The sequence below is a fragment of the Nicotiana tabacum genome, chromosome 8 (genome assembly GCF_000715075.1).
Source record: "Nicotiana tabacum cultivar K326 chromosome 8, ASM71507v2, whole genome shotgun sequence".
Taxonomy (NCBI): domain Eukaryota; kingdom Viridiplantae; phylum Streptophyta; class Magnoliopsida; order Solanales; family Solanaceae; genus Nicotiana; species Nicotiana tabacum.
The window spans coordinates 21,593,670-21,607,730 of NC_134087.1; the positions used below are offsets into that span (position 1 = coordinate 21,593,670).

The 14,061-nt window shown below is 37.3% G+C and overlaps 1 protein-coding gene across 2 annotated transcripts; it reads right to left on the reverse strand.

Moving 5' to 3' along the window:
- Positions 1-356: 356 nt before the first annotated feature.
- Positions 357-9,529, reverse strand: LOC107799056 (uncharacterized). 2 transcript variants are annotated; one of them, XM_016622127.2, is made up of 9 exons: positions 8,807-9,529; positions 4,912-5,097; positions 4,450-4,542; positions 3,765-3,947; positions 3,578-3,677; positions 3,133-3,318; positions 1,480-2,597; positions 889-1,283; positions 357-787 (listed from the first exon to the last, which is right to left on the reverse strand). In XM_016622127.2, the coding sequence occupies exons 1-9, from the start codon at positions 9,023-9,025 to the stop codon at positions 718-720; spliced, it is 2,550 nt and encodes an 849-aa protein (XP_016477613.2). In that variant the 5' UTR covers positions 9,026-9,529; the 3' UTR covers positions 357-717. The 2 variants fall into 2 exon arrangements, with proteins under 2 accessions (XP_016477613.2, XP_016477614.2); XM_016622128.2 differs by having other exon boundaries at positions 4,840-5,097; positions 8,807-9,444.
- Between the last annotated feature and the right edge of the window lie 4,532 nt (positions 9,530-14,061).

The following is a 14,061-nucleotide window of genomic DNA, read 5'->3' on the forward strand; positions in this document are numbered from 1 at the left end:
GGAAAGGACTTCTTGTGGGCGCAAGGGTCTATTGTTGGTTGAGAGAGTGCGTGCGCGCGCGCTCAATATCAACGCAATTACACGCAATGAAGCAGTCACATTAACATGATCTTCAAATAAAAAGCTTAGCTTACCTCCGCTTGTGGTTTTCTGTGACATGCAATGCCACAATATTTAACAGCTATTCAGTAAAACGACAATAGGCTGAGATATGTAGTAGTAAAGCCAAAAGTCATGTTAAAACAGTCATTTCTTTTAAGGGAAAGAAGACTACTAGATATTATCATCAGACATAAAATATATACAGCCAAATCTACAGAAGGGAACAAAGACTATAGTCAATCAGAGAGCAAAGATGAAGTAAAACAGATGAAAACAAAAGTCAGTCAACAGAACCAAAGTTGTTCTCTATGAGGAACTAAGTTTATAATGCTGGTACCGCTAATGCAGCAACTCTATGCTGCCAAAGGTGCTATACAATGTGCATGCCTATTTTACACTAGCCAACCCGAACTAGATTGGAACTGAGCTGGAGTTGTTGTATTCTCTCACTACCAAAAAGATACTAAATAATGCAAAGAAAGGTAAAAAGACATACTCTGTTTTAGTTTCTGTAATTCTCTCTTTCTTATCTGATATCTGCCTAAAAGTATCTGCTTTTGTTAGCTTTTACTGTAAAAATTCCCTTGAAGTCTTCATACAAGTAGAAAGTCAGTCCTAACCCTTCGACAAAGACAGAGGAGGGAACTCATCTTCATTCTTAAGGCGCAACAAATGTTCTGCAGCCCTGAAAGCAAAATTAGATTGGCTTAATTGTCGTCTGATAACAAACAAAGACTACACTACTACTGCACAGCCCGAAAATAGTAAAACAGGAACTTCTCTTACCTTTCTTGTTTACTACATACAGATTCTGGAAGCTGCACCTTTTGCGGGACACTTGGAATCAGGAGCACGTCATGAGAAGTGCATGAAAGTGCATCTTCAGAAAGATTCCCCAGAGATCCAAACTCAATTATACATGATGAATGCGAGAAATCATTGGCATGAAAATCTTTGAGGAGCTTATCAGATTGGCTAGCTACAGCAAACTTTCCACGAACTTGAACAGAAGATTGCACAGCTGAAATCTCTACTGTACACTTTTCTGAACGATTTGCATCGGAAAGAGAAGGAACCCACTTATTACTATGAGTGCTACTATGCATGTGCAACTGACCATGATTTCTTGGTGCCTTAATCCTAGTCCTTCCTTTACACCGTATCTCCTGGAAAGAATAATTCTGCAAGACACCAAAGAATAAGTCTTCGTAAGGGGTTGTTTTTCAAATCTTAATGACATGGTCAGATATTCCTGAAAGGAAAAAGGGGGGTGATACAAAAAAGGCACCTAGCTTATGAAAAGGGACTTATCTGAACAAACTGAGATATAATAAAGATGGGAAATAAAGAACTGCACAGACTGTAGGAGCAAACTACCGAATTCGGGAAGTAGGTGCCAATTCCTTGTGCCGTTTCTTTCTTCTCAGAACCTAAAGTAGCAGTAGATGGTAGATAATTATCAGGACGGTGAACAGCTGGTCCTACAAGCATGCCATTCACATTTGTTTGCCAAAATGAGTTCTGTCTAAGTGGCATCGATTGCCGCACAGTATCCCAAAAGTGCTTGTTCTGACATTGAGATGGTGATGATGGACTATTGAGTACTGGTGCTGACAGAGAAAAACCATAGCAACACTGGCCATAGAGCAAACTCCGTATATGGCTGTCATAGTCCCCACTTAAGTCCACCAAAGGATTCAAAGCTTCAACATCTCCGGCTGTGCTCGCCAAGTCCCTTTCCCCAATATCGAGAGATAAACTTCCTAGAATACTGGTCTTTGGACTCGAGATTACTGAACCACCAGACCAGACGCTCTCGCTATAATCTGTACCTGATTGGTATATGCTGCTGCACTCCAGAGCGCACTCTCTGGTTTCTACCCACAAACCAGAATCAGATAGGTCACTTTGGCACAGATTCTCAGGCCCAGAGTTTCCATTTTCAACACATGATTTATTGAAATGAAACGGAGGATCATGGTAATGCTTCCTAGAAAGAAAATTCATGGAGTTTCCATTAAAACAACAGTCATATGTTCCATTTGCAACATCAAGATTTAGAGGATCAGAAGCTGAATGATCACTTTCATCCGTAGATAGAAAGAATCCTGACAATGCTGCATCATCTGGAAAGGAGCCACTTTCTGACACCATATCTGAAGAAACTCCATTCATCAAGTTACTCGACAACTCATTTGACATTGATTTAAATACCTTTTTCAGGCTATCATTCTCAAAATCACCATCGGATGATTTCAGAAGCATTCTATTGTCAGCATACGATTCAGCAGGGGATAACGAAGAACATGTGTCTTCATCACCATATATTAGGCCGGAATCTTGTAAATCAGCCAAAAGATTGTGTCTACGCCTCTCAATAGTATTTGCGAAGAACTTCTTGATCTCATCGGCAACTCTATCAGATGGTAACGAAAGAATGTTCCCAAGCTTGCGGGCCCCATACCTAAAAGCTCTTTGTATTCGACAGAAACTCCCTGGAGGGAATCAAAGCATAACTTACGCATGAGATAAAGTAACACACACCACCTAAACACCAACCCGAAGCACCAAAAACATGCTCTTTCCGGGAATAACAAGACAAGCACATTTTCTTTTCCAAAATTTCTCTTGTACAGTCATAATAACTCTTAAATGACTTTATCTACTCTTCTGTAGGCAATCATAAAACATATCGCTCATATCTAACTAGAGGTGGTACTAGTTGTTAAGCCAATAGAACTGCATGGTCACTTAGCAACATTTTAGTACTTTTGGTTGCTATGGGAAAAAAGGAATGCAAAGATAAATATAAAGACCTAGCTGAAAGCATTCAAAACAAATTTGGTAATGATCTCTTTTGTGGCCAAAACCAAAACAACAGAATCAGATCATTAGGCTCCTATTCCTCATATACTCTTTGAGTCACCAAAGTACCAAAGAAGGGAAACAAAAGAACAAAGAAACAAAAGGACGCTGCATTTCCTATGTGATAATCTTGTAAACCACATAAAGAAATCATTAAAGTTGTACCTCTGTTGACACTACGGCCAAGGTTGTTATTCTCCTTCAAGGGGTCAACTATATTTAGATACTTTTGTTGAAATACTCGTGTGTCCACCTCAAGACCCCTGGATGGAACTGAGAACATTTCCATACAGTTCCTTAGAAACTCTTCACTAAGCAACAGATTGTTGCTTATATGATCTGGCATTTCAACTGCAGACAGAAAAGGGGCGACCGTGAGCAAAAATTTGAAATGAAGAAAGATCAAATCTTCACTCATCTGAATCATCCCCCCCCCCCCCCCCCCCACACACACACACACAAAAAAAAAGAAAAAGAAAGGGAGAGAGAGAGAGAGACCAATCTCTTTGAAAGCTCACGTATGAGTACAAAAAATTAATCTATACAAGGCCGTAGACATCGAAAAGAGATTGCAGGCAACATCAAAGATGAAAGGAAGGGCATTGCCTACCTAATATGTCAGGAGATGATTTGCATATTGGACCATTCAAACTGATACAATAGTTGTCCCAATCAAATTTGCTGTAGTAATCCAAAAATCTATAGAGAACCTAAAATCAAGCATAAACAGGATATCCAATAAACTTATGCACAAAGCATAATGCACAAAGTCAAAATGCACCAAAACAAGTAATTACCGCTAGAGGACCATTTAACGAAGAATGGAACTGATGGAATATAAATAAGACCAGTGTTTCCAAAGCATATGTGGAAATCAGACCATGATGTGCACCAAGAATACGACTTTCATAATAGCACCAAGCCTTTATCAAAATAATACTACGTTTGAAGAGATGATTTTTCCCAACAAGACGATCTACCTGCGCTCAAGAAACAAAGAAGCCAACAACAAGAAAAATCAGCTGCTCATTGCCTCGATCAACATGAAAACAGAAGAATAAAAAATATCGACTAAAATAAAACGGGAGATATTTGGTTCTCCAAGTTTTTGCAGGTAATAGAAGGATAATGAATGAAAAACTCCAGACAGTTTAAAAAGACATTAAGCTGACAGAGACAAATAAACAACTAAAGGCTATCAGATTTTTTTGTTTAGAAAGCTAAAATATAGTTCATTTTAAGCACAAATTGGATAATACTGCAGAAAGGAGGGATATATGGATGTCAACACCCACCATTTTCCACTTACAGCTGCTTCAGCTTAACCAAGACATGCTAAAATTTTGCACATAATAGTCTATGTAACAAAAAGTAAAGCACAATGGCACTATTAAATTGACACACTGTCATTGACACCTGCAACCAAGCACCTATAATATAATGATAAAAATTTGATTGTTAAAAGTCAACTTTGTAAATTACCTGCTCAAGGAAACAAAGTGTGCAAAGTCCTCCTAACTGATTAAAGGATATATCTATCACAGTATTTTGTACAAGACATTTCACCAGCTTAACCTGCCATGAGAAATTCCAAACGTCTCAATACTAAACAGATAAAAAATTATCAGTTAAGCATAAAAATAGTAAACTACTATTGATAGCCAACCAATAGACAGTATTACAGACTCTACAAAACAACCTTCAAATACAATAAACATTCTTCAAGCAACTAAAAGCACAAGCCTCCCCCTACCCCCAAAATTACTAGGCATGGAAAAAAAACATTTGCTTATGCTCAACTATCCTTAGGCTGCAGGATATCGAAATGAAAACTCTTCGAACTATTTGAAACAGCAAAGAACAGTGAAATACTTCATCCAATTCAGTTCGTTTTACAGATTCTGAAGGTTTGAATACACTTGTCATTATTAGTCAGGAAAGAACCTCAGCATCAATAAATTGGGTATCCCTGACATCATACTCAGCATCTTCTTTTTGCTCTTCTTCCTGCAGAACAGCAAGAACATCACGGCCCAATGTTTCTTCTGTAATAGAACTGCTAAAAACAGTCAAATCAATGTCACCATCAGGAAGGTAGGTCTTCAGTGGCACTGATCCATATGGGAAGACCTGTACGACAAACAAGTACCATCAGTAAAACTCAATTAAGATACTGAAACGCAAGATAGAACTTACAAACTATTTCAGTTTAAGGTCTGAACAACATCATTCAAGCTTCATCAGTTAGTAAACATGAACAGAAATCACATAGTTCAAGCACAACATGTGATCTTATATAAGCTTAGCTTTCAAGTTCAAGCACACCAGACTACGCAATATTGAAGCTGATGCACCTAAGGTAGCAGGACATAATTTAAAGAGAAAAGGATGTTCAACCATTCTGTGAACAAATAAAGCAAGAGAAGACTTGAATACTTCAAATGTATAGACTTACTCAATTTAGCGGCTGGAACGATCAGATTCATTATCGACTAAGTTATGCATCTAATAGCATTTGCTTATGAAAATGTAGAATTCCTAAGAACTTAGAAAAGAAAAGATAAAAAATGAGTCATGCATTTCAGTTTAACTCATATGTGTTTGACTAAAAGCAGAAATTAGCTTCCTGAAGTTGAATTGATTGAAAGGTGTACAAAGAATGCTTAAAGGAACAAAAATCACTTGACATGAAATGAAAGAAAAGTAGTTACAACAACAACAACAACAAACAACCCAGTGTGGTCCCACAAGTTAGGTCTGGGGAGGGTAGGATGTATGCAGCCTTACCCCTACCCTGGAAGGGCAGAGAGACTGTTTCCGATAGACCCTCGGCTACAGAAGGTGGGAGAAGCCCAAGTAGCAAGTAATAGCAAAACAATAATTAGAAAACTAAACCGGGGATAGCAACAGGTAATATGAAAGGGTACTGATAACAAGTAGCAACAAGATAACATATTCAGAAAACTAATTCCAAGGCAGCAGACGAGAATATGAACGAAGTACTGCTAGCAAACTACGGAATTACCAATGGCAAGTAACAACGAAACGAGACATGCGAATATAGAAACTAAGGAAAAAAAAGGGTACCGAACTAGCGCTAATACTATCGAGCTAGAGAAGATAAAGGGGGATGCACGACTACCTACTAACCTTCTACCTTAATCTTCAACCTCCACACCCTTCTATCTAGAGTCATGTCCTCGGTTAGCTCAAGTAGCGTCATGTCCCGTCTGATCACCTCTCCCCAAGACTTCTTTGGCCTACCTCTACCCCTCCTCACACCTGCTAAGGCCAACCCCTCACATCTCTTGACAGGGGCATCTGCGCTTCTCCTCTTAACATGCCCGAACCACCTCAACCTTGCCTCACGCATCTTTGCCTCCACAAGGGCCACTCCCACCTTGTCTCGAATAACTTCATTCCTAATTCTATCCAACCTAGTACGCACACACATCCATCTCAACATCCTCATTTCCGCTACCCTCATCTGCTGAACATGAGAGGTTTTGACTGGCCAACACTCTGCCCTATACAACATAGTCGGTCTAACAACTACCTTGTAGAACTTACTCTTAAGTCTCAACGGCACATTCTTATCACACAAGACACCGGAAGCGAGCCTCCACTTCATCCACCCTGTTTAGATACGGTGTGTGACATCCTCATCTATCTCCCCATCCTTCTGAATTATAGATCCCAGATACTTGAAACTCTCTCTCCTGGCAATGACTTGCGTATCGAGTTTCACATCTCCATCCGCCTCCTGGATAACACCGCAGAATTTGCACTCCAAGTATTCTGTCTTGGTCCTGCTTAACTTGAAACCCTTAGACTCCAGGGTATGTCTCCAGACCTCCAGCCTCTCGTTTACGCCACCTCGCGTCTTATCAATCAAGACTATGTCATCCGCAAATAGCAAGCACCAAGGCACCTCCCCCTGAATGTGACGTGTCAAAGAATCCAATGCCAGGGAAAACAAAAACAGGCTAAGTGTTGATCCCTGATGCAACCCCATCTCAACCGGAAAGTAATCTGAGTCTCCACTTGCTGACCTAACCCGTGTCTTAGCTCCATCATACATGTCCTGAATCACTCTAATATACGCTACAGGCACTCATCTAGCCTCCAAACATCTCCATAAAACCTCTCTAGGGACTTTGTCATAGGCCTTCTCCAGGTCCGTGAACACCATGTGCAAATCCTTCTTCACCGCCCTAAACTGCTCCACCAATCTCCTCACAATATGAATGGCCTCAGTGGTCGACCGTCCCGGCATGAAACCAAACTGGTTCTCGGGAATGGACACACACCTCCTCAACCTCCCTTCAATCACCCTCTCCCACACTTTCATCGTATGGCTTAACAACTTGATACCCCTATAGTTGTTGCAGTTTTGGACATCCCCCTTATTCTTGTATAGCGGGATCATCGTACTCTGCCTCCATTTTCGGGCATCTTCTTCGTACTAAAAATGACGTTAAACAACCCAGCAAGCCAAAGAAAAGTAGTTACAAAAGTGAATATTGCCAGCCCCTCCCATAAAGAAACAGCTTACTGCTATTTATTACTACTAGCTCTCAGATCAACTACTAAAACATCACTTCTAACGCAGTGCAATAGGTCAAGACCCGATGCTCTTAGCCAAAAAAGTGTTTACACTTTTATAAGTGAAAACTATTACAACGCAATTCAAAGTAGTTACACTTTTTGTAGTAATCATGACAATGAAATCTTTAACTACCATTCTTCTTCTTCTTCTAACTTGGTTTACCGAAAGTACATGAACTTAAGTAAGGAGTAAAGCTGCCAGAACAAAATTTTGGGCTTAACACTACAATCGACAATAGTACTTGTAATAATTCTAGAACTGAGGGGATTCCCTCGAGGTTGAAGAGCTAGAGAAAACCTTGGGAACCAAGGTTCCAATCCTAGCAAAGTGAACACTAAGTAAATTCTTCTCATCTGCCTAAACATGGTGACTCGGTACCTATGCTGGTGAGAGACAGCAGATACTTGGTGGATTAGTCAAGGTCGGCACAAGTTTACACAAACACCAACACCTCCTCAGTCCCAAACAGGTTGGGATCGACTACATGAATCCTCACTTATTTCTTTAAGCTCAACACATATCATCATCATATCAAATAAAAAAAGGTGGCAAATAAGTAACGCAAACGCCATTGTTATTAAAAGAAAAAAGCTTACTTTAGTAAAACTGTAGCAGTAATGCTAAAAAGAAGAAAAAGAAAATCTAGGTCTCTTTTTCTCCCCCTTTGCATTCATACCATCTTAAGATTGGCAGAATATAATCTGAGATTGTAAACAACATTAAATCGACCCTTATCTGTTCAGCCGATATGAAGAAAACATCAAATAAAAGGTAAAACATCATTTTCTGACCTCCTGCAGGTTGACCAAGCCCCTACCCCACCCCCACAAGCACACCCACATTATTTTCAAAAAGAAGGTATCAATAGAAGCTAAAACGATTGAACCCAAGGGTGTTGCGAGTGGTCAATAGAGTGGGAGGAGAACCATCAAGTCTCAAATTCAAACGTTGCGGGGAAAAAAGCACTTAGGTGGTGACGTCACATTGACCTAAGCCTTGATAAACAGAGTTACTCTAACTCGATAGAATATTAGAGGTGCGCACAAGCTGGTACGGACACCCTCGTCATACAATAGAAAGCATAAAAAACCGTGATAAAACATTGAGATAGCAATGGAACAAATAATCTATGAAGACGAAAGGCCTCGTGAAAAATAATTATGAGATATCACTTAAAATTAGCTGCAAAACATTTAAGTTATACAGATAATCTAGACATTCAAGATTCACCTCGCATCCAAGAGAGAATTTGATGAGACTCTGGACGTAATCTATAACGTCTTTCCTCTTTTCCTCAGTGTCAAGTGTTGGATGAAGACAATTCACCACTTCTTCTGTAGCTTCTTCAGCAACAGCCCAACAATTCTCAGTAACTGTTAAAGGATCAGAACTCAAAAAACTCCAACCGTTCTCCATTTCAACCCGGCTTCCGTTTCCACAAGAACCCATAACAGAAAAAAAAAACCGATTACACCCAAGCAAAACGTAGGGTTTTAGAGGCCATTGACAACATGGAATGTTCTAGACTAAGGGATGGGAATAGAGAGACAAAGTGAGAAAAAAGGGTAATGTGGAAAAAGTGCTATATATAGAATTTTTGTATGTTTTGGATATCTGTAATCTGCTTTGTATTGTATTAATATCAACCCCAATATCAAAGAAGAAGAAAAAAATGGAACGTAAAGTTCGGGAGAAGGAGACAATTCTCAATTGCCCCCACCTCCCCCTTTGTATATCTCTGTTGTTGTTTTCTTCCTCAAAATCAAAAACTTCCTTCTACCTGCAACTACGTGTATATTTCGTATATATGTACGTATACGTATACGTATATTTTTGGGGCTTTTTTGGTTGAGAAATTCTGTTATTGTGTCAGACAAACACGTCTGCCGCGGGGGTGAAGGTTGCGGCGCAACGCGACGCCGCGAAAGAGGGTGGCGCAATTGTTCAAATGCAGTTATTGGAAAACTATATCATAACTTTATGTAATTTTGTCACTTTAATTTTGGATTCGAAGTCTATATATATATTTATGTGTCAAAAATAATTTATAATTATAATACTCACAATTTTTAATTTAATATCCATTGACTTGCATCAATTATTTAAAGTTTGAGAATACATTAAGGGCTCGTTTGGTATGAGGGACAAGGAATAATTAATCCTAGGATTAAATTTAAGAATAGTTTATTTCATGTTTGGTTGGGAGAAAATTGTGGTATAATTAATCTCGGGATTAATTATACCGGGATTGTAATATTTTTTAATCCCAATGAAAAGGTGGAATAACTAATTAGGGATTAGTTTAATCCTGAGATAACATCTTTTCAACCAAACGGCCCATAACGACATTGTCCTCGAAGGTACTCCACTGGTCCATAATAAGTGACTTTTAAGTTTTTGGCACACCCTTTAAGAAAATACAAACTTGTAGAGAAAAAAAGATGTATTCATTAAATTATCCTTAATTACATGTTACCTTGACACATTGAAATATGTAAATAAGAACAAATTTTGAAAAAATAAAATTAACTTTTTCTTGATAATAAGAAGAATAAGGAATCGCTAAGAGCCCAAATCCAAGGGCCATTAATGAATCATGAACAACACCAACCATTAGCAGACATTATTGAAAATAATTCTTATAACTTTAACAAATTATCATTCCAGTTTCCCATCGGGGTTAAGAACAAAATCAATAGCACATACATCAAGCAATTTCAACCTATCGAAGATAAATATAGCTGGGGTAAGAGTACCAATGGGATCTTCACTATCAAATCAGCTTATGAAATGCTCCAAGGGAGAGAAGAGGGGGCCACACAAGACTACAAATGGCTATGGAAAATTAATACTCTCAATAAAATAAAATTCTTCCTTTGGACGACTATCCATAATAAACTCCCCACATCACAAATGCTCTTCAACAGGAACATCACCAACTCTCCAACCTGTAACATTTGTAGCATTGAGAGGGAAGATATAATGTATATGTTCTTTAGGTGCAAGCACTCCAAAACTATCTGGGACCAAGTTGGCTTCAAACTTCTCCCTCCAGAACCACCAGACAAATACACATTGCACATCTGGTTAAAAGCTCAAAGTAGCTCGAACATTAGATTCAATGACTATCTCGTCTGGTCTGATGTCCTTCCCTAATGAGACGATATTCAACAACACTAGCAAACATCTCCTATTAAAAAACAGTATTAACAAAGCCATGGAATATAAACTCCTGGCCACAAATCAAAATTGATCCTCAATAACTAGAGATACCATCCTCATCAAATGGAACCCGCCACAACAAAATATTTATAAACTAAATGTGGATGGATCGTGCTTTGGAAATCCGGGTAAAGGTGGAATAGGAGGAATCATCAGACGGGGCAATGGAGAATGAGTTTCGGGATACAACATGGGTATTTCACATGCAACCAACATTTACATGGAAACATCCTGAAATTAGCTATAGAGAACAACTACCTCCCTCTCACTATTGAAACGAATTGTAAGGAGCTCATTAATCTAATTGATAATAAGGACTGTGCCTATAATCTAATTGATGATTGCAGATGCCTATTGAGTAGAGCAGGTGATCCGCCACTACAGCACGTCTACAGAGAGGCTAACCATGCGGCTGATTCAATGGCGAAGAATGGAAGTTGTTTACCAACACTTGGAAGCTTAACAACTTATCTTATTCCTCCTACTTTTGTTATTTCTATTTTGGAAAGGGACAAGCTAGGAACTACGTGTCCTAGAACAGTTCCCATTTGTAATGTACTATGTAATGACTCTTAGTATGTGTTTTTAATATATGTCTTTATTACCAAAAAAAAAAAAAAAGATTATGTAAAAGGATATATATTTTGGACCAAAATAAAGTTAGTATTTACTAATTTTTTGTTCCAATGATACAAAAATAAAGAATTTAAAAATTTATGTAAACTAATTTGTACAGAGTTATTCCAGTTATCTTTCGTCCATATATCTAAGTTCTACGAAATCCATAACAATATTTACTTACTAATTTTGGTTCAAATGATATAGTAACAATTAAAAATATTATGTGAAATCATTTTAAAATTTGAAATTTGCCTCCATCTTACCCACTCATCCTCTCAAAAGAATCCCACACTCTTGTTTTGGTAAATTCCTATAACAAAAGAAAGAAAATCCGGAACTCGTATTCCTGGATTTTATTCCAATGACAAATTAGCTAAGAGAATTATGAATTTACCTTTTTTGATGAGTATAAAGAAGAAAATAAAATAAATGTATCTAATTTAGTTTTCTTATTTAATATTTCCACGTTTGTGAAAACGAGACAATACGAGGTAATATCATACGTATATAACGTAACCGTTTGATTTTTTCTTTTCTTTTTTCTAATACGACAAAATTTTATCATCTAATGAATGATTATTTATTGAAAAAATGACACCGTATAGCCGCTGTAAAAATAATAGTCGAAAAATATATAAAATTTGTATATTTTTTGTATATATATACATTATGTATGTTATATACAAAAATTATACAAATTTTATACACTTTTTCGACTATCGAATATAAATAATTTATGGTGCATGTTAAAAGTGATAATATCCCTTATTTATTTATATACGTACTCTATGTGATTTCATTCAATTGAGTCAAATATAGTTGAACAATTGGTCCTTTTAACATTTTTGGTCCTAATACTAAATCATTAATAATCTACAAATAGCAAAATTAGCAAATTTCACCTTTTTTATTTCGTATCATATGCCAAAACAAAGATAAGATTCAAAACTCTTATTTTCTGGTGGACCATCTATTTAGTACTTGAAACGTTTTTCATATGCATTACATTTTAATAAAAAGGACGAAAATGAAACAAACTTTAGGCATCTACTATCAATTCCTTGCAAAAATTAACAATTTGTGAGAATATAAAGTATCAAAGTAAGATAAGAAACGATTCCACTAGAATAAAACAAGAATAGTACAAAGGTTTCCAAGTTTAGGGGAAAATATTTATCCTTACCCACATTAAAAATTTAACCTTAAAAGTTACAAATTAAAGTAACAAGATATATCACGTAACCATGCTTGCAACGTTAAAGTTGTCTCTGTGTGACTTATAGATCACATGTTCGAGCCGTGGAAGCAGTCACTAATGCTTGCATTATGGTAGATTGTTTGCATCACATCCCTTAGGGTGCAACCCTTCTTCGGACCATGCATGAACGCGGAATACTTTGTGCACCGAACACGGTTCATGGTTAAGCGAATAATGCCATTTATATAATGTGCAAATGATTTATATTCAACTGATTTAATGTAAATAAATATTTTTTTACATTATTAAAGTAATGGAAAAATATATAATTTATTACCTTAGATCAATATCAAGATAACATGTCAAGTGGTACCATGTGAAGACCAACTTGCCTGTCGAAAAAGGAGTTTTGATCTCTCTCTCTATGTTGAAAAAAGAAAAGAAATATTGGAGAAATATATTATAGAGGAGTGAGCGAAAATTATAGGCTTTCCCACTGCACATATCCCCTAAAACTTCTTGTATCAGTGTCGTATTAAATTATGTGACTATCTCAATGACAATAATAAAAAATTCAGTATAGTCTCTATAGGTGGGATTTGAGGAGAGTAATACGTACACAGACTTTATTTCTATCTTGTAAAAATAGAAAAATTATATTCGATAGATCCTCGGCTAAAAAAATATAAATTGCGTGACTATCTCGTTTAAAAAAGTTTTTACTAATTCATATTTTGAACAATAATTGTTCTATGAAGTGATAGTGAATAGAGATATTTGGACTTAAAGCTATTCGTCTTAGATTTTAGCATAGGAGGAAAATCCAAACTTCTTTATCCATTTCGTATTTTCAGAATTCTGTTGCTCAGCGGGCCACACAAGTCGAAGGATTATGTCACATCTCTCTCCATCTCTACACTTATATAATTTATTTATTTAAAAAAAAAAACAGTCTGGTGCACTAAGCTTTTACTATGCACGGGGTTCAAGGAAGGGTCGGATCATAAGGGTCTATTGTACACAGTCTTACCCTGCATTTCTGCAAGAGATTATTTCCACGGCTCGAACACGTGACCTCCCGGTCACATAACAGTAACTTTACTAGTGGCTCCCCTTCTATCTCTACACTTATATGCGAGACCATAATTCTTGTTTTAAAAGATCCTATTCTTTGTTTGTACATTATGTAAGCTAGTTACTAAAAGGTTTTAAATTATGTAGACAGACAATGCTAATGTTTTCGTCAGCGTAGTTCTACCCGCTATTATAGTCCGTTTTTTTTCCGGACCTCGCGTGTATTGGTCAAAATCTGACCACCACAATCAGGTCGCCCAACACCCCGCCTCGGTAATAAGGCGGTTAAAGTCAATATAGTCCGCTCCATTTTTTCCTCTGAGACATCCGACAAATCAGAAAAGACAACACATAAAGTCAAGATCAGGAT

What these genes read in the sequence shown, in the direction of transcription:
- LOC107799056 (XM_016622127.2), bottom strand. Translation starts at nt 9,025, where the DNA reads ATGGGTTCTTGTGGAAACGGAAGCCGGGTTGAAATGGAGAACGGTTGG. An exon ending in CGTTAAATGGTCCTCTAGCG is followed by an intron (nt 3,678 to 3,764) that starts GTAATTACTTGT and finishes GCTTGATTTTAG; the next exon opens with GTTCTCTATAGATTTTTGGA. An exon ending in GTATGTAGTAAACAAGAAAG is followed by an intron (nt 788 to 888) that starts GTAAGAGAAGTT and finishes TTTTGCTTTCAG; the next exon opens with GGCTGCAGAACATTTGTTGC.